At 37.9% G+C, this 26318-nt stretch overlaps 1 protein-coding gene across 2 annotated transcripts in view; it reads left to right on the forward strand.

Moving 5' to 3' along the window:
* LOC122804338 (spectrin beta chain, erythrocytic-like) overlaps positions 1-26318 on the forward strand; it is a 2132081-nt gene that overhangs the window by 1500583 nt on the left and 605180 nt on the right. For both annotated transcript variants that reach the window (XM_044074141.1, XM_044074142.1), the window contains one exon: positions 9567-9845. In XM_044074141.1, coding sequence (XP_043930076.1) covers positions 9567-9845 — 279 coding nt within the window. The remainder of the gene's footprint in view (positions 1-9566; positions 9846-26318) is intronic.

Genomic DNA, 26318 nt, shown 5'->3' on the forward strand with positions numbered 1-26318 from the left:
AATTCCTGTTGCCATCTGTCCTTTTCTGTTTTTCCACAAGGGCAGATTTTCCCTTAAAACTAACCCAGCATCTATTCCTAAGGCTGTTACGGAAATATTTATGAACCAAGCTATTAATCTTCCTGCATTTTTTCTTTATTCACGAAATAAAGGTGAAAGGATTCTCCATTTGCTAGATGACCACAGGCAACTAAGATTTTTGTTTAGATAGGACAATCCAAATTAGAAAATCTGATCATTTATTTATCTCCTTTGAATGTGAAAGCGGGTTCTTCCAGTATCCATATAAACTACTTCCATATGGATAGCTCTAACCATTGCTTTTTGATATTCCTTTCATGGTAAATCTCTCATAGGTAGTGTCAAAACTCATTCTGCAAGAGCTATGCCTTCCTCATGGGCCTTTTTGAAAGGGCTTACTCCAAGGGCATATTAGAGGAAGCTACTTGGTTTTCTGTCCATGAGTTAACAAAACATTACTAACAGATGCATTTTCTAGAGCAAGAACTGAATTTGCCAAAACCATTCTCCAGGGGTTACTGGACTTTAGTTCAGTTCCTGTTACCTATTTCCTCTATATTTAAACCTTTGAAATCATCCTGTCTTTCACCACTATTGTCATAGTGATCTAATGGTGAGCATAGTATGGTGGTGTAAAAACTTGCCATTGCAGTAGATGTTTGAATAGACAGATCACTGTTGCAGTATATGCACCCTACTTCCATCACCTTTTTTTCTTTTTGGCTGAAGTAGAACCTCTGTTTGCCTACGATTCTTCCTCTGTACCTTGTATTACCTGCATCTGTCATTGTTGTATCTATTCTCAGTAAGTTCCTGGGGCAAGAAAGTTCTGAGGATTTTGGTGCCTGTATGTCCCTTGTGTACCAGCATGGAGCCTTTATACCTAAGTCTAAGCTTCGACATACGGCATATAAGAAAGGAGCACCTAAGCCTTAACAAACTGGCCAGACCTATAGTATTCTTGGCAGGGTACATGCCATCTGTCAGCATTACTGCTATGGAGATGTACCTAAACATCTACTGTTGTGATATTTAAACAACTCTGCTTGTTCTTGTGCTAATGGCAGATGTACAGAGTGTGAAGAGGGAACTCAAAGCTTTGTAGCTGGCTGGATGTCCTATACTTAGCAGATATGTCCCATATAGTTGCAGCTACTGCAAAAGTGATCTGTTCAAACATATTCTGTTAAGGTAAGATATGTTACACAACTGTACTTTGTGGAAGGTGGACTGTAAAATAATGCACCCTTTGTGTTTTATTGACTCCTCACTATACATTAAAAATATATCCATTCTAATCAAGCCTGAAAAGGGTATTTGGTCTAGTATTCCTACCTAATTAACATATGTAAAATAAATAATCCACTAGACATGCCTTCATTGACACAGTGATATTTTAAGACTCAACTTTCTGAGGTTTTGTTGTTGGTCATCTTCCAGACCTGCAAAAGTTTTAACAAAGTCACTAAAATCAGGAGACCTGAAGCCAAACCTTAAAACTGATTTTTTAATAGGAAAAGTTATATAAAATAGAAAAAAGGTGCTCAGCTGAAGGAAAGAATTCCAGGGGTAAAGAATCCAGGGGAACATGCCTTTACTAGATTCTTCAGAAAGGCAGTTAATAGCCGAACAAAGTAAATATAAAATGGAAAAACAGAGGAAGGGAAGGAATGGAAAGAGAAGTTAGTATTCATTCTGACTCTGGCTGCAGTGGTGACACAGAAGTTGCCATCTGTCAAAACTTGGAAAGGAAAACATTGTTTGCTTCAGTCAGGAAATTAAAAAAATGGTTGTTTATTAATTTGAAGAGGGGAAACAGTCAGATTAGACCTGTCTCTACCCCAGCCTATGTGAAGGTGTCAATTGGATATTATTTCCCAAGTTTTCTAAATGCTACAAAGTAGGTGCTCTGCTAGAGGCAAGGAAGGCTTCGGCAGAGCAGCTCTGCAAGGGGATGTTATCCAGGCTGTCTAGCATCATAGAGTAGTCATAAAAAAAGTTTTTGGGACCCTGTTTATTATGATGTCGTAGGAATCCTCCTTGAAAAAGAGTAGTACTGTTGTGTAATATTCAGCATAACAGCAACATTTTAGGGAATAGAAAGAGAAAGAGAATCTTCCTTCCCTCCCAGTGCTCCTGATTTGGATTTGGATCTGCATCCTTGTGGTTTATTTATAACCTAATGGCTATTACTTTGATATTGCTTGTACAGTTTCACAATTATTAGTTATTGCACAAATGATACTGCAATGTTTTCTTCTAGAATTATTAAGAATAGTATGGGGTAATAGTGTGCCAGTTGATGCTAAAGAGCAGAGACTTGAATACTTACATTCATACAAATATTTCAGGCACGTGCAATAATGCCCTTTTAGACCACCAATATATGAAAACAGTTATTCCTATAATATGTGCCCAGGTTGTTCTTAAAAATGTCTTAACTAGTGCTTGCTTTAATGTAACTTGGTAGTCTATTCCATGCTTCAGCTACTCTTACCAATTAGTACACTTCTTATTTCTATAGAGTCGTCTACATAGGCTATCTGATGATTTTCCACTACTTTTTGATAACCCCAAACATTCCAAGAGGTAGTTGTCTCTAAATGCTCAGTATACATGAATAATGTCTCCTCTTAAATATCTATATGAGACATTGTACAAGTTCAGGTATTTTAGCTTTTTATAACAACTTAAATTTACACATCCATGGATTCCCTTGGCATATTTCCATTGTGCTCCTTTTAGTTTATTCATTCCTGTTATCCATTAAGTTTTCCATATTGTTATTCTTTACTCAAGATTTAATTTCAGCCCTAGTATATTTAACAGCACCCTAAATAGCATAAACTGGAACATCGTTAAAACTCTCCCCCTGGATGACACAGTACCTACTTCAATAAGTCTTTCCTTGAATTACTAGATAGTCTAGCTCTTTAACGATAAAAAAGAACTAAAACTTATAAAGCCCCATGGCTAACCAAAACTACCAAAGAAATCATGCATAATAGGGACAAAGCATGGAAAGCATGGCTTAAATCCAAAAGACAAGCAGTACTATTTCTGGAACCAACAAAATCTCAGAAATAGTAACCCAAAATCCTTCTGGACTTCCATTAACAACCTCCTGTCTCCAGGCACAAAACCCAATCATTGCCCACACCCTGACAAACTTTCTGAACAAATGGCTAGTATCTTTCACTCATAATTTATTGACACCATTGCCAACATAACCTCTACCTTCTCCTGTCCTCTCCCAAACCCCGCTACTATTTCATACCTCATAGTCCTCCTCAAAGTATCCCAAACTCTCCTTGCTCTACTCACCTGATCTCTCCTTCCACTGAAACTCCCCACCCAAACAACACCTACACAACTACCCATCCACCTTTCAACCTCTCTCCCATCCCTACCTGCTTTGTCAAAAAACTACTTCTACAACTAAAGCCCTGCACAAACTCTGTTGGTAACATTCCTGCCAAATTTCTTAAACTCTCTGCAGACTCAGTGGCATATCCCATAAGCATTCTGATTAACAGATCTATCCAGGAATCCTATGACCCTACTATATGGAAAAAGGCTATAATATTACCACTCCATAAAGGAGGCCCCTCTACCGATATCTCTAACTTCCATTCCATTGCTATACTTTCCACTATCTCCAAAATCCTAGAAAAATGCATTCAGAAACAACTTTTAGATTTCCTTCTAGAAAACAACATTCTCTCCCCCACACAGCACGGGTTCCGCCCAGGACATAGCACCTGCACTGCTCTCATTTCCTTCTTTTACACAGTCAACATAGCCAGAGACAAAGGAAATATTGTATCAGCCCTTTTCCTAAACCTATTGAAAGCATTTGACACCATCTCCTCTCTCAGCTCTCTAGAATAGGCCTTTCTCCCTACTCCTTTAACTTGTTCAGTAGCTACCTCTCTAACAGTGAACATGCTGTTAAATGGCAAAACTCCATTTCTCTCTTCATTCACAACCAAACAGGGGTGCCTCAAGGCTCTATTCTGGGCCCTCTTCTCTTTAAAATATTTATCAATAATCTCCAAGTTATTTCACAAGGCTCCCTAATCCAGTATGCAGACAGCTCCACTATAGTCTGCTCAGCTAACAATAGCAACACCCTAAAACAAATTACCCAAGCTACTTTTTCCTCAATAGACTCCTGGCTACACAAAAATCACCTCTCCCTAAATCCAAAAAAAAAAAAAAAAAACACTCAGAATCTTCATTCCCAAAAGAAACTCACCCATCAATAAAGCTGACCTTGAAATTTTCTCTCACAACTCCATCCAAATTGAGCTAGTTACCCATACTAAACTGCTAGGAGTAATTATTGATGAAAATCAAATTTGAGAACCACATCCAAAACAATATTAGTAAGACCCACAAAAAACTTGGGCTGCTCTATAGACATAACAAATTTCTCTCCCTCCCCTCCAAACAAGCACTCCCACCATCCTACCCTCTACCTTCTCTAACTTATGGTGCCCCCTTATTAACCAATCTGCAGTCTTCCCTAATGGCAGAGTTAGACACTTGCTATAACAAAATTGCTAAATTCGCCACAAATAGTCACCACTCTACTCACCACTTGTACTACCCTAAGGCAACTGAAATGGCTTGAGCTCCCCCACTATCTTCTCCTTCTCCAGCTTTCCACCACTCATAAAATTATCTATAAACCTTATGACTGTTCAGCCCTAAGTTCCATCTTCTCCCTGTATAATCCAGCCCATCCTCTTTGCTATGAGCACCAATGTCTGCTCCAAATACACAAGCCTCAACTCCCAGCAGGCCAATTACTATACTCATGGATCATGTCCAAAAGTTGGAACAACCTTCCAGCTCCAATCCGATTACAACCATCACCAGCTACCTTCAAAGCTGCACTCCACAGCCACCTCTCTTCCTCATGGATATGTAACTGCTCAACTCCTTCAGCAGTTACCTAAATTCTAACCTACTCTGTTTTCATCCAAATTCACCCCCTTTTCCCCTGTAACCTTGTATCCCTTACTCTAGATTTATATAGTTTTCACAATGGCTACTCTATTCTATGTATATACTATGTAAGTAATATGCTGGGAAACTTCTATCTTCTTTTTGTGCAGTTTATAAGTTCATTTGTTTATCAGCAGGATGTGTTTTGTGTCATTGGGTCACTTTTTACTATGTAAATACTTCTCTAGTCAAATACTGTTATTGACACCTTAGTGTACTGCTATGTAAATAGTAGTTTGGGAAACTTTTATGTTCCTGTTTTTGTTTATTTCTTTTCCTTTTGTCGTCCAATCTATGAGTTCATATGTAGATTGACAGGTTGTATCTTTGTCTCATTGATAGTTGTTACTGTGAGCAATGCTGAAATTTGTTGTCATTTCTAACTGTTACTGTGGAGCTTTTCTCCCCGGGCCTCCACTGAAAATGGGCTAGCATGGCCCAGTGGAATTTTCAGGTAAACAAATGTCAATAAATAAATAAGTAAATAAATAAATAAATCATTTGGTGTAATGTAACTAACAAACAATGATTTCATCATTTCTGATTTCCTAGACTTTATATCTCTTTTTGATACAACCTATTGTTCTGTAGTTATCATTAACCAATAGATTGATGTGATTAGAAAAACTCAAAAGCTGGATCTACTCATATACCCATGTTCTTAAATTGAATGTACAGTTTCAATCTTGGTGTACTGTATTAAACATTCACTTTTCAATTTAGGTCTCCCAAATCTCTTATACTTGGTTTTTGATGCATCCACATGCTGAATTTATTTAAGTTCTTTTGCAGATATGACCTATGTGTAACACGTGTAATCAGTTCACCTATTTTCAAGTCATCTGCAAATAGACTGTAGAGCACCTCAGATGAAAAAGATAGATCTGAAAGATACAGTCTGAGCAAGTATGGACCAAGGACAGATCCCTGTGGGATACCTTGACTATAATGTTGAGTTTCACCTGTCCAGTTGCTGTCTGATACTTGTAATATCCTTGCAAGCCATGTGACTATCCCCCTTACCAAGAGTACATCAATACCTAGTTGTTCTAATTTATTGATCAGTGTTTTGTATATGACCCTATCAAATGCTGAAGTTAAACCTATGTAAATTAAATCACATCATGATTTTTCATTCATAGCTGTTATATTGTTATAGAACATCATATTACAGGTGGTAATAGATCTATTTTCAACATATGCATGCTGATATGTGGTTTCAAGTCCCAACTTTTCCATTTCTGACAATAATTTATCCAATATAACCGCCATTTTTTCCATAACAAAAAAGGAAACTTATGAGTCTTTATGAGTTTGTGTTTCCCCTACTTCCCTCTCCCTTAAAGAAAGGTTTATCAAATGCATGCGTCCAGTCTTTAGCAACCTCCCCATATTTCTATGACGTAGTGAATAACAGATATAATGGTACTGTAAGTTCATGCCAAATTGTTCTCAGGTCGTTATTACTTCCGTCTCCTCCCAGTGCTTTCTTTGGATCCAGTTTCCATAGTTCTTTTTCAATATAATCTAATATGATTTCATTATCTGAAGTTAAGATTTTATAAATATATCTATAATCTACTGTGTCAGAGAATAAATTTTAGAATCTGCACAAAGTTTATCAATTTATATGTCTTTACTTCTATGACAACTTATGTATCTATAAAATGGTTTCTATTATGTTCAATAACTTTATTTAAATTTTCATTAATTTTTTCTTGATCTTATCTCATACTGTGTTTAATTTGTCTATCCAGCTTGTTTATTTCAAATTTCAAAGTCGTAGTTTGACCTATTTTTCAATTCTTATGTTTTTTTGTCTCTCACCTTAATCAAGTATCTTGTTCTTAGGGAATTGTATCCCCCTGATGTTGTGTATGTAGATCCTGAGGCTAGACATTTTTTTTTGTTCAAAACAATTTCACCTTTAAAAGTTGCCACATTCCTTCTGTTGTTCCAGTCTGTCCATCACTCCAGTTAATTTTGCACAGTGACTGTTTTGCTTCCATGTAATCTGTAATTAACATTCTGTGCATTTGGTTTAGATTTCAGTTTGGCAGAATTATCTAGCAAGAATTTAACCTTTACAACCCCATGATCACTGCACATCAATGGTGGTAAAACTTGACATGAAGTAACAGTAGTTTCTTTAGGAACACAAACAACACCTTGTATATTCCATTCTCTGATAGGCTTTTTTACAGTCTGAAGCAAATGTTGTTCCTGAACATATCTTGAAATAATTTTTCTTACTAATGTTGCTGAATCAGTAATATTCCAGTCAGTTTATGGTAAATTTAAGTCACCAGCCACTATTTTTCACTTCTGTGTTTCATGCAAGGAATGTATGAATTCTTCTAGGTCATCAGCACTATCTTTGGTGGTCTATACACTCCAACAATTATTACAGGTTCCAGGGTTGTCTTACTGCCACAGTTACAGAATCTACCATATTGGTGTTATCATTAAACATGCAGTAGTTACAGGTCTCATTGTTTGTGTTTGTGTCTTTCGGCTTTTCCCGGTTAGGGGTCGCCAACAGTTCTCATAACAATCCTTAATCCCTTTCATAACACCTCCACCTGATTTTTTTTAGAATGTCTGTAACAGTAAAGGTATTTATACCATGACAGAACTAGTTTCCAGTCATTTATCTTTAACCATGTTTCACAAACAATTAACAACATCAATCTTCTGTGAATGCAGCAAATTTTACAGTAAAAATAAAACTTTGGGCCAGATTTCAATACATCCTGCACAATATGTATTCAATAAAATTGGTATCACATTTTTGTGCTTTCTAGTCACTCAGAAAGATTACAGTAAGTGTTCATGTAGTGTACACTTTGTGGTAACCTTTATGAATCCCTGTCAATATTTCAACCTGCAAGAATATCAGTAGGAAAACTAAAATTAGGAGGAAGAAACTGTGCGTTATGTCTGTGTTGTCTGTTCACACAGAGCAGTGTACACTTAGTGTAGGCTTTATTGAATCTGGCCCTTTATTATTAATGTTCCTAGCATTAACAAACATCAGAGATTCATCAAATGTTGCTGTCTGTGAACTTTTACATTTTTGACCTGGCAAAAATCCTGTATTGTATTTGTCAAATATTGCAAAATATCTGCTGCAAAAAAGTCTCTTCCATGATATTGACAAGTGCACACCATCCTGTCTAAACACATGTTCCCCAAATTAGGCTTGGATGTGCTACATATTTGCATTTTTAAAACACAACTTTTTTATGTAGGAATTTACTCAAAATATCTTTTCATTCTTGGTGACCGGATTTTCCTTTCTATATGTGATTTGTCAAAAATACATTGTAACATCTGTACAAGTTATGCTATCTAAGAGGGCTGTAAATTCCGTACTAATAGGCGGAGAGTCCTTGTAGATGACATAATTTGTATCAACATGAATAAAAACAAATCCATGCTTCCTTAAATTAAGGCATTTGAAGGCCTGTCTCACATTCTCTATTTTTGCTCCTGGCAAACAACACTATTCAATGTTCATTATCTTCTCTGCAAGTGTAAGTATGAGTTCCTCTAAACAATTGAATCTCCAATTACAAGAAAACCATTTCTGACCAGGTTTGAAGAATCCCCAATTTCTAATTCAGTAATATCTTCTCTATTAATTGTAAGAGGAATGATCATCACCATTAGTTGTATTAATCCCACTGTTTTCATTGCTTATTACATTTGTAAGCATGCAGTTTTCATCCAGCTGGCTTTGTACATCCATAGGTTTAGCTATGTTGTCAACTTCTGTCTTTCTCCTCCTTTTTCTTGCAGTAATGTTCTTCAGTCCTTTCACGTTCAGTTTTGATTTCTTCCTTTTCACCTGCCATTTGACTTTTTTCTACATTTCTTTTGGAAAAATGTTTCTGTAGAATGAAGGTTTTATGATATAACAGTGTTATTCCCAGTAATGTGCATGTTACATAGCAAAGCAGTGTCCTTTTTAGTATGTATTCTCTTTGCTTTATAGACATTAATCAGTTTCTTTTTCTTCCTTGTTATTTGCTGTGAACTTCTTCCTTTCTTTATTTTTTTTGCTATATGCTCTGAATCCCTCAGATTGTTGAATACTTGTATCCAGAATTCCAAAGTTGCTATCAATATTATGTTGTGTACTATGGGATGAATGATCTTTAATGACAATATGCACTTTCTTTCCTGGATTCTGTTTGCACTCTACCTAATATTATTGATCTCATTAGTCCAGTTATTTATGTACGGAACAATACTCCAGGATGTGCCAGTTGCACAAGTACAATCATCAGTAAGTCTAGATTTACTGCTAGTAACGGTAAGCAAATCATCAAACTAATGATTGTATTAATTGAATGTGATTGTTATTCAGAGGGACATGCAGCTGCTCCTGCATCAGGCTAAATAAGGACTGATTATTAAGCAGAAGTACATTTGTGACTGTACTGCTGCAACAAAGATTTGTTGTAGTGAGTGCATCATCCTGCTCTACTGTACTTTGTACTTAATGTCTGTTTTTTTTTTCAATGCAGACTCTGCAGAAAGAGATACAAGGCCATCAACCTCGAATTGACGATGTTTCTGACAGAGGAGAAAACATAATTGCTTCAGGCAATCCTTCATCTGATGACATTAAACAGCAATTAAATGATTTGACAAACTTGTGGAACAGACTGAAGAATGAAACTAGCTTGAGGCAAGAGCACTTGCAGTTGGCAAATGAGGTTCAACAGTATTACCAGGATGCTGCAGAGGCTGAGGCTTGGATGGGGGAGCAGGAGCTTTACATGCTTGTTGATGAAAAGGCCAAGGTAAGCAACATGAATACCTTTGAAAGCTTTGTGTATTTCCAAATCATGTGTTACATACCTCACAGAAAGCTTTCTCTGCATGCTGAATGACAGATGGCATGAACATAAAGCACTAATCCAGAGACTGATGTATGAGTCATACATTCATACTATAATGTTTATGTAACACTGGGTGCCTTAGTCATTTTTTAAACACATTTATTAAATGTAAAATATTTAGTACCAACATGAGTATGCATAAACCAGTACAGAAATTTACATTTTCATGCATTATACATGTATATATTATATTTTTTAACCATTATTATTTGGGTCTATATTAGATCAGTGAACGCTTAAAAAAGCGAACGCTGATTGATCGACCTTATATAAGCAAAAGCTTACAATCTTGAACTGTCAGATCAGCGATTTTTTTTCCTAGGGAAAAAAAATCACTGATCCAGAACACATACACACAACACAAGCACACCAAACAAACAGAAATCCACACACATACACCTAAAATCTGACAACTAACCCTACACTAAACTATGCACACACCACTAACTATCCACTTACCTTAACCCAAATCCTAACCCTAAGGTCCATCACTATCGCACACTCACCTCACCCGCTCCCTAACCCTAACTAACCTAAACCTGCCCTAACCCTCACATCCACACAATCGCACACATACCTAACCCGAGCCCTAACCCTAACTCACCTAACCCACCCTAACACTCACATCCACACAATCACACACTTACCTGAATCTGACCCATAACTTTCCACCACAGCACTGAAAATACCGAAGCAACAGAAACGGACAACCAAATTCTTTCCCTAGGAAAAAATTTGGATTTCTGTTGCTTCGATATTTTGAACATTCGCTAAAATAAGGTTAATCAATCAGCATTCGCTTGTTTAAGCGTCCACTGATCTAATATAGACCCTATTATTCATTCCAACATTAAGTAAATTGCTCAAGTCCTGCCTTCCCTGAAATTTCAATCCTCCTCCTCCTCTTGAAGGTGCTTTAGTCACCTGTGAGTATTAAATGGGTGCAAAGAAACAGTGAGTTATGACTGGAATGAAAATTGAAAAGAGTTTCATAAAATAAACAGTACAACATGACGCATATTGGTTCATAGGTAGTTAGTAGGCTATTAATCCATGAGGATCTTTATAAGCCTAGTCCTGCATTTCCATGAATTTTTTAGCGCTTATTTTTTGTACAAATAATTTAGGGCTGGATACAATATTTACATGTTACCCCTGTCCATAAGGGACAAGGATGCTAAACCAAGGGTGAATTTGCAGTTTCCCATGCATTCGTCTAGATTACATTTCAATAGGCTAAAGGAAATACTTTGCTTTTTATGTTGAGAGAAAGACAATTCCAAATAATTGGTATTCTCTTTGGTACGTATCTGTCCTTCCAACATGTTCTGTTCATTGTAGAAAAGATTAAGATCCCTTAAGTGGGTGTTTATACCACCACTGGACTTGCAGATGTGCAGTAGAGCAGAGAAGATAAGGTCTGTTGAGGCTGTGCACTTGAGGCAGAGATGGTAACCTTTTATCTAGTTCAAACTAAAAATTATCAGTTCCACATCTAGAAACAAAGCAGATTCTTCTGCTTTTAACCTCTGGATAGGATGTCATCAGAGAGTTGACATCCTGCATAAACATGCAATTTAAATAGTGCAGAAAATGTAATATCAAGAGAGCTACATAGGCTGGGATTCAGAGAAATCAACTGCAGCTGCATAACATTCCTGTTGCTGGTAGGTTAAGCATATGACATTGCAGAAAAAAGGATTCGGAGACAGCTTAAGCCACAATAAGGAATACTTCATTATCCTGTAATTTGCATGTTTCTGAATTGTACCTTACTATGGCCCATGTTGATAAGCACTTTTTAGTTGTAATTTCATCTGGCGGCCCATGTATCACATTGGCACAGTCACTACCCACACACACACTGACACAAATGTGCAGATACACACTCCCACACTCACACTTTTATACACTCAACATCACACACACACACTTAATGGGACACACTGACACATTCACTCACACCATTCACACACACACCCATACTCTCACTCTATTACCAAATCCCCCTGCCCTACTGCAACCAGAGAGGCAGACACACAGAATCATCTGATTCCATGTTATGCCTTTTGCATATGTACTTACAGATGCCTTACCACTGTTGCACTGATGAAGCTTCCTTTACTTACCTGCAACACAGTTGCTCCCATTCACTTGAATGGGTGCCTGCTGTCTTTTGGCCACAATAATTAACATGAGCAACTGTGTTAATTTATACAGACCACTGATTCTGAGTCACTCAGCAGCATAAAGGGATAGCCACACACATGTCCGGGGAGAGCACATGACTTGCATTAGCTGCTGCTTAATATTCTGCAGCATCACTGGGTGGACCACCCTCCACTATGTTTTTTCTGGTCACACTGGTAGGATGGTCTGTGAACTGGATAGAGTTACCATGAGGACTAGCTGCACATGGTAGGGGGTCACTGCTCACAGTAACCCTTTCTGATTTCTAGGGATAGAATATTTGTAGCTCAAAGTTTCAGTAGAGTATCAAAGTTGATGTAAGAAAATCAATTCCAGAATTATTTTAAAGCCAGAATGAAATGTCAGGGAAATTCAATTGTACTAAGAAATAGGACTTCCCTAGTAAAGCTATTAAACAAATAATGATTTCACTTAGTTATCTAATACAAAAATAATTTATAATCTAGCACAAACAGAATTATATAGCTGTAGTATAAAAACTTTGATATAAAAGTTATAGCATAAGTAAAGGCAAAAGCTTCCTTAATGAAAAATATATGCTGATCAGTGTACAAGCCAAGACATAGTAATCCTGTTAGATGTTACATTTTTATTACTTGTTAGTTGTATAGCAGAAAGGAAGAAGGGAAAACATATCTAGTTATGTGAAGATAAGCAAGAGATACAGAAGACTGGGAAAACGCAGAGAAACTGAATGCTTTTGTTAGATATATATTTAAAGATTTATAAGCGCATGTATATCTATTTGCTAGTTAGATGCATATACACATCTGTTGCTATAATACATGTAGGAATAATATAGTCAGATGCATACGTATATTAAAGGATTAAACTGTTCTTAGCTGAGAAGCAAAGAAAAAAGTAAATAAAGCGGCATTCATGTATGAATATTCAACTTCTGATACAGCTTGAGAAAAATGCTGATAAAGATAAGCTGAATGTTCAGTATTTAATGCAAGCTTCAAGGACTACAGATAAGGACATAGGTGCGAGAAAGGAACCGAGTTGGAGGCAAAAACAACTTACTGTCATGTAATTCACCTTGTAAAAGAATACAAAGGAGCTTATTAACAGACCGCATTACATCATCAAAAGACTGTTTTCACACAGAAACATTCTCAAACAGGAAAGACTCGCTAAATGACATCTGAAAATACCAAAGTAATGACTTTGAGAGTTCCCAAAAGACTGCTTTCATAAGAATGTATATATATGCGAAATGTAATCTGATTTCTAGAGAGATTTGTTAGATTTGTTTACTGGAGATTATTATTCATGTTGTACTGAGAAGAAACTTGAAGACAGTAAACTTTGCAAACTGTACATTATTTTATGTGTCTGTTATATAGACAGTTACTTTAATAGTTTGTGCACAGTTTAAAAGGTTAATAGTCTGCAAAGTTTATGTGCACAAACCATACTTTTATTTTACAAGGCACTAAGACTAGACAGTAACATAGAAGCTGCAGTCGGCAGTTTCAGTAAGATAAGACAAGACTATCAGTGACATTCAATCATTTTAAATAACTTTTCAATGATGAGCCTTGCCTGTACTCGAACATAGGGGGAGTAGTGCCTGTGCCTTGTATAAGGTCACTTCAGTAAAAGTGCAGTAACTAACATTTATGTACGTGGTTGAATCTGGAATAGGAGCACTTCAATTTCCACAGTTTCCAGCAGTACATCTACCCAGACGTCTGGATCCAGAGAAGGACTGCGGGGCAGGAAGTAACCAGTGCCATTAATTCTCCAGGGTGGTGAAAACTTCAAGTTCGAAATTGCCACTGCCAGATTAATTTCACCAGCCTTTCAAGTAACTACAAAAGTTTTCCAACCATCTATGGTGCCCGAAGTGGCCAGCTGAAGTCAATGTAAACTTTGGTAAAAAAAAAAATGTTGTGGTTACATAACAATATAAATGCTGTAAATCAGGCTAGGAAAGGTAGTAAACACAGTATGACTATTAATGTGTCAATTTTAGATAAACTACAGAAGTTGTATAAACAGCATATTAGCAAATGTAAAACCTTATTAGGGCAACTTGACAGTCAGGAAATATGTAAATGTATTACGTTTGAATGGTATCTTAAACAGAAACATGATTCGTATGACAGTAAATGTTTATTGTGCAAGTCATATGAAACTGCTTCCTGTGTACAATGTCATAATGGTAAACAGCCAGATAAGGGTCACACACTTGCATTATGTCCTGTCACCACGTGTGAAGTGTTAATTTCAGAGTTACACCAGCAGACAAATCAGTTATTGACAAAATCTTCTGTACATCTTTTTAGACAAACGTGGCATAAAACCACTGCACAGTACAGAACAGAGACGAGGTTCATGGTGAACTAACAGAAAAATTTAATAAACTTCTAGGAGACAGACAGAGTGAGTTCAGAAAGTTTAGACAACATATGCAAACACTTTTTCGGAAGTGCATAAGAGTTTAGACTCGGCAAAACAGAATACTGAAAAATATCAGGCAGCCCGTGCAGAATCACAACGCAAAAAGAATCTGGTTAGTAAAGTGTTAAAGCAACTGTAGTTAGCTACGCTGATAAAAAATAATTTACAACATACTATTCTACATTTAGAAAATGGTTAGCATGCACAGCAGGAGCTAATGTAACTTTACTTTTATTCAGTTAAAGCAAGACACTTGTCAGTTAAACAGTAATGTAAAATCACTATTTCAAATAACAGAACAGTTCTAGGGCATAAAAATCAAATGAAAATAATCAAAAGCAGTAAAGACATGAGGTCACAAGACTGACGTGCATGTATTTTATTTTCACCTAAAGTGCATCTGTTTAAAATGCACAAGAGCAAAAGGCAGACAACAGCAGATGTAAATAATGTAACTATATCTGTTTTAAGCATGTGTTAGTTAAGGCAATATCTGTTTTGTTTCTTATAATATTTTGTATTTGTGTAATAATATTAAAAATAGCAGAGACTCCAGCAAACAATATTCAAAAGCAATGTTAGTGATAAGGTTGTACTGAGTGCATAATGCTACAAATAAAACCCAAGTTTTAAATTTATGCATAGTTAGGCAAATTGCAAATGCTTATTATACTTCTAAGTGTTTTACAACTGCATTGTAATATCACGTTGCAAGTGTATTAACAAGTGACTGAAGGTAAACATAGTGCTGAAAGGGTTAGAAATGTACTACAGAGTCTGGAATGCGCAGAAAGGGAAAAAAGTAAGATATTTATCTTTTTGTGAGCTTAAATCTTCCCAGGCTGGGATGGGTAGTTACAAGGAATGTTAAAGAAATAAAATGCTACTGGTACTGAAATTTATAAGGTCAAAAACAAGACTGGTTGCCAGGCCAGGTAGGCTTATGTTTTTCTAAAATATTATTGTTACTAAAACATAATTGTTAAGTGTTCACATGCAGCACTAAGCAAAAGGCCAGAGAGTCTACAGAAACCCTATTTGGTAATTGTAATAAAACGTCACAATTGTGCTTACATGTCATTAATAATCTGGTTGCAGGTAAATGCTAAAAGTAAAAAAAACCTCAGTTACTCCAAGTACAAACAGTAAATGGGCCATGGTATGCAGTTCAAATAAATTATGCAAGTCCTTGACAACAAAAGGGGAGGGTACAAATACCTACTAGTAGTAGTGAATGTATTTTCAATTCTCACAGCCTAAAGCAAATAAACAATGTACAATAAAATGCTGAATACTACAGAGGGAAGTGCAATTCTACACAGACTGTGTAAACAGTACTGCAGAAGGGACTAAACTAAAGGTACAAAAAACATGTTGGTCTGTGTTCATAATTTAGTAATTATTAAAAGACAACCATGTATTTTTTTATTGTCATTAAGTGTTTATGGTACCATAAACATGTACGGTAGTAAAACAAAAATACCAGAAATACATTTTAATGTTTCAGTAATGTTTAATTAGCAGGCTTCCGTTTTATATTCAATTTGTAAACTGGGCTGAGTGTAAATTACAGCCATGTATGTACAAATATAAAAACATTCTGTAAAACCAAGTGTATGCTGTACAGCAAATAGTTTAATACGTAAACAGCAATCTTCAGTGTAGAAACCATGTTTTATATCAGTGTAAATGGAACATTTTTCATTCTAGTTTTAAACTGTTCACAGAAATTGCTCCTCAGTTCATTTGTATGTATAAATGACATGTTTATTTCACAAAATAAGGCTGCAGTACCTTTGCAATAAAAATTCACAAGCATTGTCATAGAGCATCACTGTATAGAGTCATATTCAGCATTGCAACATACAGGTCATAACTGGTAAAACATTTTTACAGAATGGTCTTCAAAAGAAAAAAGTTGTTAAATTAAATAGTTCATCCATTTCTAGTAGTAATGGTTGTTATCATTGTGTTAACCATATAAAACTGTGTTTTAACTTGCTGCATCAAAAGAAAACTAAAGGTTTTGTTTCCTGATGTGTTTCTAGCTAATAGCGATAAAAATTATGACTTAACTAAAGAGTACATACTAATGTAGACTGTTTTGTATTAAAAAAAAAAAAAAACAGAGGGAACTGTTAGATGTATATTTAGAGATTTATAAGTGCATGTATATCTGTTTGCTAGTTAGATGCATATACACTTCTGTTGCTATAATACATGTAGGAATAATATAGTCAGTTAGATGCATACATATATTAAATGGTTAAACTGTTCTTAGCTGAGAAGCAAGGAAAAAATTAAATAAATAAATATAGCGGCATTCATGTATGAATATTCAGGTTCTGATACAGATTGAGAAAAATGCTGATAAAGATAAGCTGAATGTTCAGTGTTTAATGCAAGCTTCAAGGACTACAGATAAGGATGCAGGTGTGAGGAAGGAACCGAGTTGGAGGCAGAAACAACTTACTGAACTGTAACATAATTCACCTTGAAACAAGAACACAAAGGAGCTTATTAACAGACTGCATAACATCATCAAAATACTGTTTTCACACAGAAACATTCTCAAACAGGAAAGACTCCCTAAATGACATCAGAAAATACCAAAGTAATGACTTTGAGAGTTCCCAAAAGACTGCTTTCATAAGAATGTATATATGTGAAATGCAATCTGATTTCTAGAGAGATTTGTTAGAGCTGTTTACTGGAGATTATTATTCATGTTGTACTGAGAAGAAACTTGACAGTAAACCCTGCAAACTGTACATTATTGTACGTGTCATCTGTTATATAGACAGTTTTGCACACAGTTTAAAAGGTTAATAGTCTGCAAAGTTTAATTGCACTGTCCAGACTTTTATTCTACAAGGCACTGAAGCATTTGATACATCTGACAGACATCTGCACTTAATTAGGCACCAACATAGACCTGCATTTGGCAGCTTCAGTAAGATAAGACAAGACTGTGAGGGAGATTTAATCATTTATTTTAAATAACTTTTATGCTTTTTTCAGACTTCACACAGGAAAGTAAGAGGAAAGTAATATTCTGGGAGCAAGGGACTGGGAAGAAAACAAACAAGGAGATAAGACACCAGGATAGAGTAGGAGGAGGTAGTAATGGAACTGGCTGTCCTTAGGGAGAATAAAGCAGAAGGATCAATTGGGCTATCTCCTAGACCTCTCACAGAGATGCTCAGCAAATACTAACTAGTGCAGAAGTACATGATGACTGTTATGTAGTACAGCAACTAACACTGACCCAGAGTTATGATAGGTTATTTGTGAAAGTGACAGAAGAGCACCAGCAGACATGGTCTACATGGACTTCAGGAAGGCTTTTGTCCCACACAAGATGCTGATAGGAAAATAAGAGAGGCTGGGATTAGTACCCTGTTTTGAGGAACTGGATTACTGGATGGCTGAATGGTAGGACACAGAGATCTCTGTTGAGAGGAACAATGTCAGGAATTAGACAAGTGACTAATAGAATACTGCAGAGGTCTGTTGTATTCCAGTACTCTTTTCTGTTTGTTTCAGCCATATCGAAGAGAATAGAGAAAAGGATCAGGATTTGCTGATGACACAGTTAGGTACAGCTGTGGGCAATGAGAAAAAGATCCAAAGTAAGGATTTAGAAATGCTGCCCAAGTGGCATGTAGGTAGTAGTTCAGGTTCACTGCAAAACAATGCAAGTTACTGCACTTGGCCCACTTTAACCCTGGTGTGAATCATCAGCTGGGAGAGGGACTGATAGCAGCTGTCCATAAAATGGAAATGGGGGTGTCGATCATACCTGGACTGGATAGCCAGGTGCAGAATGAGAGCGCAGTGACAGTAGCAAACAAAGTGCTGGAGTGTTCCACAAGGGGGTATATTCCAGAAGCAAAGTGATAATGCTCCATTCCAGAGGGCTCTGGTAAAACCACATTTCAATTACTGTATTCAATTCTGGAGCTCATTCAAAGAAAGGAACATCAAGCTGCTAGAATTAATCGACCAGAGAGGCCCATGAAATGGAGGACAAGAGATACGGCCAGAGAGTACAAAAGTTAAAGCTGTTTTCACTGAAGACCAGAATAGACATTAGAAGCATAATATTGGTACACAACCATATGATGGAAGTAGGGAGGGGGTCATCCTGAACAGGAAGGCAGTGGTGGGGGAAGAGGGCAAAAGCAGTATGTTGTAATGATTAACTGCTTCTTAGATCTCTGAAAACACTTCTTCACAGAGAGGATTGCAGACTTAAGTCACAGACAACAAGAATGTGTGGTGGAGAGGGAAACTACAGAAATGTTCAGGGGGTCATGGGATAAGTGGAGGAAAGTGGAGGTGTAAGGAGGTGAGATAGAATATTAAATTAAACAGAAGCACGTAGCCAAACTGATCCAAAGCAGGAGGCTTTATTGTACACACGAAAAGCACACAGGCGTCTATTTACTCGTGACATTTTACCAAGTTTTTTCTCCTTTTTGGCTTGATTACTAAAATGTTAAATTAGCTAAAGGTAATACTAGATAGGGTTATTGCTTCTTTCTGCCAGCAAGCAAATGCATTGTAATACTTCCTGCCTCCGGAAAAGGTTTAATTTCATAGTAATGACAGTATAATTGAGTTCACTTTTGATGCATAAGTTAATGGTTTGTATTGTTCCCTCCACAGTAAATATGCAGTTTATCTCTGCTGGACATTTTTAGTATACAGTCTATCACAATTTACTATCAAAATGTTGAATGTCACAACAAAATCTATTCAATTGCCCGAATTGACATGTTGAATCTAGTAATGTCGCTTTAGCAAAATGTCAGAAATCATCACGTCAACATCCACATTCGAAATTATTCAAAATATCAGGAGGAGACATCAGGCCCTTAGACTGTTGTGGTGAAGCTGCCGTGGGAATTGTATGTCTAAAGCACAAGTTTTTATGGTTTAGCAGGGGGGGGGCAAGCCCCCCTGCACCGCCCTCAGCCCCTGTGTATTATATATACCAACTATGAGATCACACTACAGTGAGGAAAAAGGTAAATTTCCCAATCCCCACTATAGTGCTATCTCCGATCAAAACATTGACCTCACATTAGTGAATGAACAGCAACATTTGCTAATGTAGATTCGAACATTTTCAGATCGGCATTATGGTAACGGGGAAACAAGCATTCGACCATCCCAGTTTCACGTAAGTGCCATTCTACATTTTGATAGTAAACCTCTATCACAGCTAGACATTTTTACCCCCTCTTCTCATGCTTTGACAGTTGAGGAGCTGGTTTATTCTCAGCATAAACTGTGCAGTTGCATTGTTTTGAGACTGGTGTTGTGACTTGTCCCCAATTTCTAGTCATCCAGATTAGCACTGGGAGAATTTTTCTGGTGGCAGATGCAAGAATTTTTTTTTTCTAGTAGCAGTAATTTCTTTCAAGTCCTTACCAGCATTTCTTCCTGATTGCTAATGTGGTTTTGCTGTGCTTGATGAATCAGGGGACTACATCAGATTTTAGGCAGAGCTCTCCCATTTCTTAGTTGGTGTATTTTAGTTTATTGGACCAGGAGACTAGATCAGCTATTAAGCAAAGTTCCTTACCTGGGTGATGTTTCTTGTTACAAATATAGTTTATCAGGGGGAGGATACCTTCACTTGTTTATACTGTTAACTTAATCTTACTTAATTTTTAATCTTTTATACTAATTGCTCATTTTTCAAAACACTTTCCCTCTTGCCCTAAATTTTTGAGTTCTTTTCACAGATGATATCTGACAAAAGGCAATATATAATTTATACTGTTTTCTCTATTTGAAATGTTTTACATTGCCTACAATTTACATGTAATATGCACTGCTGCTCTTCAAGTTATAGAATGTATTTGTACGGTTGTATAGTAATTGTATAAGCAATGCTATCCTTCCTTTATTTCTCTATTTTTTTGTAAATGTAATGTTCTATGTAATTTATGTGCACTGGAGCTTTTTTTCCCCAAGACTCCACTGAAAATGTATACCTATGAGTCAGTTGGACTTTAACAGTAAATAATGATTATTAATAAATTAATTTAAGTAATTAATTTCAGAGACTGTAGATGTGTGTTAGGATGTTTCTCACTAATCATAATGATAATCCTCTGAGCATTCTGGTAGTAATAGTGATTATGCATCCCTTTTACCCCAAATCCCCATCTGCTGATGTGTCCTTTATCTATGTTATACAACATATATACTGTGGAATATTACTAGGACTCCATTTCCAGTAATTCTTCAAGGCATCCATTTGCCACTTTAGGTCTAAAGTGTTAAAGACTTCTACTCTTCCACATGTGACAGGCTATTTTAATGGTGTTTATAATGCCTTTTTACATAACCCTCAGAATTTATGTGCATAGAATATCATACAGATTTACAGGGTTCCTGAAGATTTCACATTTCTAGAGAAGGAGTTTATAGCTGAGTCAGTGATTGATGTCCTCCTTTCTAAAGGTATTTGAAAAATTGGTTTTATTTGAAAGCCCTCTGCAGTTTGTATTAAGATTTTTCTTTTCTTTTCTTTTCTGATATCTTAACACATTACAGTTTGAAATTTCAATGCTACATTTTGAGATGGATGCACATCCTGCCAGCTCTATTTAATGATTTCCATGTCAGATAGGAAGATGTGCCCATATATTCTTAATCCTTTTCCAACACTTGCTTAGTTCAAGTCTTGGCTCTAGTGTACAGTGCCTGAAATTTGCCATGTTCAGTGCCTATAATGCAAAAATCTTCTAAGTGATCCTGTAGGCAACAGATCACAAACTAAGACCCACATCAGAATTGATTATATTGAATGGATAAAGCATTCAGGCAGTGCAGTGGTGCAGCGGTAGCGGTCTTGCCTCACAGCAAGAGGTTCTCCGGTTTGATTCTCAGTTAGAGTGCCTTCTGTGGGGAGTCTGTGTGTCCTCCATGTGTTTGTGTGGGTTTTCCCCTGATACTCCAGTTTCCTCCCATGTTACAAAGACATGCGTCTGGAGTGTTTCTCCCTGGGCGTCTGCTGAAAATTGGCTTTGTTCCAAGTCGGACTTTCCTGGTAAACAAATAAATAAATACAATAAAGACAGAGCTAAATCCTGGTGGGGCCCTAGGCAGGGTAATTGACCACGCCCCCCACCAGCAATTCCGTTGACTCATTACTTGTCTTTCTTCCCTCAGTTACCATAAACACTGTTCAAACTGTCAGTGTGCACACTGTTTTCTTCTTTACTTTAGAAATGAAGATAGAGATGTGGATTTAATGTAAGACTTTTATTTATTTATCCTTTGTTAAGTAGGTTAGTCCCACTAGGCTAGTAGCCTCATTTCAGTGGAGACCCTTGGTGGTATTTATAATACTAGAGGAAATTTGGCCAGGGAAGTGGGGAATTTCCCCTTAATCTTTGCAGTAGCTCAGGTGGATGTAAAATATTTATCTACCATCAATGCAGGCAGATGGGGGCTTCTGTTTAGCATCTCATCTGAAAGGTAACACATTCAGGAGTGCAGCACTCCCCCCCTTATACTGTACTGCATTGTCAGCAATCCACCTACATGGTGTGGAAGTAGAACCCACAGCATTCTGCACCAAAGGCAGTATGCTACCTATTGCACTACTAACACTACTGTTAAATTTTGTAGCACAATCACTGATGGCCATTTGATAAACAAAACCGTTGCACACTGAAAACAGACTCGGCATGAACAACAGCAAACTTCTCTTCCCTTGAAGCTCACAATTATTGAAAATGCATTTAAACTCACATTCATTGAAAATGCACCTCGCCAGTGGTGGATTAAGTGTACCTGGTCTCTGGGATGTTTTCAAACTTTGGGCCCATTGTATACATTTTAAGGACCATGCATAAATGGATGTGTTCTTTCATTCACCTTCCTGATTTAATCTATTTCCTGTTAAATACCGCAAAATTAATTAGAGTGCATTTGATTTCAAACGTATCCTTTTCCAAACATTTCAATTAACTCTAATAAGTGTGACAAAGGGATGTGGTAGTTAGTGCAGAGGATTAAGGTTCCTATCTCTTATAGCCAAGGCACAGGGTTTGATCCTGAGCTAGTTAGTTAACTAACCTGCCCTCTCTAACTAGGGCATTACACACACCCACACCCACACAAAACCCTCACTAACATTCCAAATTCAATAAACTCATGCTTGAGTTGTCCAAGCGGCTGCTGCGTAACACATGTTCTGACCTTCAGTAAGTCTCTTAACTGAAAGGAATATCCATACTACTGCTGCTCCTCTCCAATATGTCAAATCTTGCACGTTGTTTGTGGGTGCACTTTGATGTTATTGGTATACATGCATGCATGCTGTGTGTAGGAAGAAAGTAATGCTGGAAAACTTTTACTTTATTTTAATTAAAAAAATGTTCTGCACAGGCCCCTTAGCCAGCAGGCCCTAGGCAACTGCCTATGTGCTGGATCGGGCTGTGGGTGAACTACATGATATGAGACATTGCTGCATGGGACAGAGATTCAGACCAATCAACTCTGCAGGAGACAGACATGAGAGAAGCTCAGAAACTTCATCACAGCCTAGAAGATGGTGGCTTTGAATGAACAGCACAAGGACTGGCATAGGGTGGTTCTTACAACCTTTGGTCAATATCTGACAGATGAGAAGTGGTAAAGGAGCAGGAGACTAGGCTGTGACAAACATTTCCCAGGTAAAGTCTGCTCATGAGACAGATCCTGCTGTTTAGGTTGTGATCTGTCCCTTGACAAGCAAGGGATTTGAATTGCACCTATTCTTGGTTGATAATGAGATTTATTGGTGGGTTTCAACCCTGGTACTTAACTTGTGTGTGTGACCCAAGGTGTCCATACCAACCTTCATAGGTTGTGTCATGGGGGTTCTGACTTTACCTGGTCAGCTCACATGGAGTGATTCCTTGAGTTCCTTACCAAAGTCTTAGTTGTCAGAGTTGATCTATTCTCTCTCTGAATCAAAAAAGCTCATCATCTTAGGAAGGAGAGACTTCTGTGACTCTTGTCCCACAGGATGGGCTAACAGGAATAGCCCAAATGTTGGGTACAATACTGTTTGACATCTGGTTGAATTTGTCCTGATAAATGCAGAAATGTTGCCGTAAGGAGTTGAATTTAATTTGCTGCGTAACACATGTTCTGACCTTCAAGCTGGTATGAGTGTGACACTGAGTAGCATCCTGCCCTCACCAAGAATGATACCTCAATATAAAGAAAAAATGATCACTGTCAACAATTGGCTAAGCTTCTGGTGTCATTCAAAGGGGATCCAGTGTCTGTCAGCCTGGGACGACATGCTCGACAAGCCGCATTGCTTCGCAAGAGATGGCTTGCACCTGTCACCCCTAGGCTTTCGAATACTGGCCAAGGCTCTTACTGCCTCCATAGTGCCTTTTTTAGGCAAGGCTCAAAAGTCAAACCCACCTCGTAAACAGTACAAGTAACAAAAAAAATGAGGGTTATGCTACTCAATGCCAGGAATTTAAATCTCAAAATGCACGCGCTCGAAGCACTCCTCAGTATGGAGAACGTCGACATCTGTGCAGTAACTGAAACCTGGTTCAAGGTTCCAGAGAGCACCCCAGTACTGTCAGGTTACAACTCATACCACACATTTTGGCCACAGAACATGGACTGAAACACAAAAGGAGGGGGCGTATCCATATTCATCAAGGATACCTACACCTCCAGGTTAGTGGTGCAGTATGATACCTCTGAGATCATCCATGCGCAACTAACATTGGGCAAATCTGCAGTGCAAATTGTGGCCTGCTACAGATCACCCTCCATGACCCAGGACCACAACTCCACCTTTCTGGAGACACTGGAAAACATGAAGGTCCTACTGAACACCCTGATATTGGGCAATTTCAATTACCCTACCATTCACTGGGAAAACTACTCGAGTACAAATTCCCATGCCCAGCGCTTCCTGGAATTCATCAACTCAAACGCCCTGGATCAGCTGGTAAACTGCTCTATCAGAGGTAAAAACATATTGGACCTGGTCATCACCAACATGGGTGACAGGTGTTCCACACCGGAGGTCAACTCATCACTGGTTATTTCAGACCATAAACTAATCACTCTGGATGTCCACACCCCACCACCACCCCCAACTAAGGAAACCACAGTAAAAAACTTTTCTAAAGCAAACTTCACCTTACTTAAGACAGAGGTGGTAAGTTTCACAGCCCCCACGCTAAAGGATAACGCTGCCCAAGATGCAGAAACCTTTACAAATGCACTCTATAAGCACCTACAAGGATGCATGGATCATGCCATCCCTAGCAAAACCAAGACTCACTCCTCTAAGAGAAGGAAACCAGTTTGGTATGACCCCTGCAATAAACAGGCTATAAATTAGAAGGAGGAAACTAGTTCAGAAAAAAAGCAAATCCCAAGAAGGAAAGACATCCCTGATCAGTATCAGTAAGAAACTAAGGTCCCTCATGAAATCACCCAAGGCTAACTTCAAAAGAAAAATAGCCAAGGATTCAAAAGATAACCACAAAGCCTTCTTTAGCTATGTTAAGAATCTAAGTGACAACTCGTAGATATGCACTGAACTAGTGCAAAATAGCACAAAATATACTGGACCTACTGATATTGCCAACATCCTGGCATATAGATTCAGTGCAAACTTCACCCACCTCTCGCCTCCAAAAGGGCCCACAACAATACCGGAAAAGTGTAGTGTCCCAAAAATCACAGACGCACAGGTGAAAACAGCCCTTTTAAAAGCCAAAAACACAGCATCAGTGGGACCAGATGGTGTCCCAATCTGCGTCTTGCACGAACTGCTGAACAAACTAACTCCCCACCTAAACACGCTGTTCAGCCTCAGCCTCTCCACAGGCTACGTGCCCATAGAATGGAGCACAGCAACGGTTATTCCACTTCACAAAGGAGGGGCCACAACTGACCGTCATAACTATTGCCCCATAAGCCTGACTAGCCTGGTCTGCAAGGCTATGGAGTGCATCATCATGGAACTCATTAACAAAGACATTGGGAACCTCCAAACACTTGACCCGACCCAGTTCGGCTTTGTTAAGGGCAGATCATGCCTACTAAACCTGGTTGACTTCTTCGAGACAGTCACCAAGGTCATAGACGAGGGAAAGGTGGTTCACACAGCCTACCTTGACCTCACCAAGGCTTTCAACGCTGTTTCCCACTCAGGTATTACAGAAAAACTCACCAGCCTGAACATAAACTCCTACGTCATGAGATGGGTTGCCAACTGGCTTACAGACAGAACTTGCACAGTAAGAATAGCGGGCTCCAGGTTCGACTCTAAACCAGTCACAAGTGGTGTCCCGCAAGGCTCGGTCCTGGGACCCCTACTATTCAGCATATACTTCTCAGAAGTACAGGCAAACACAGGAGTACTATGGCTAACCAAGTTCGCTGATGACTGCAAACTGGGAGCCATAATTGACTCTCCAGCTGACACGGACATCCTCCAAAAGGGCCTTACTGAGACGGACACCTGGTGTCAAAGTCATGACCTCAAGCTAAATGCCAAAAAATGCATAGTCATCCCATTTGGGAAAAACAAAACACCCACGAATTACCACATAGGTGGCAGCCCCCTTAATACAGAAGAGGTAATAAGAGATCTGGGGATCCAGGTAGATAGTAATCTCTCCTTTGACAATCATATTGCCAAAATAGTTAGGAAATCCTTCTATGTGGCCCATCTAATTACTAAAGGGTTTGCATCTA

This window comes from Protopterus annectens, chromosome 6.part0 (assembly GCF_019279795.1).
Source record: "Protopterus annectens isolate FY-2018-M chromosome 6.part0, PAN1.0, whole genome shotgun sequence".
NCBI classification, from domain to species: domain Eukaryota; kingdom Metazoa; phylum Chordata; order Ceratodontiformes; family Protopteridae; genus Protopterus; species Protopterus annectens.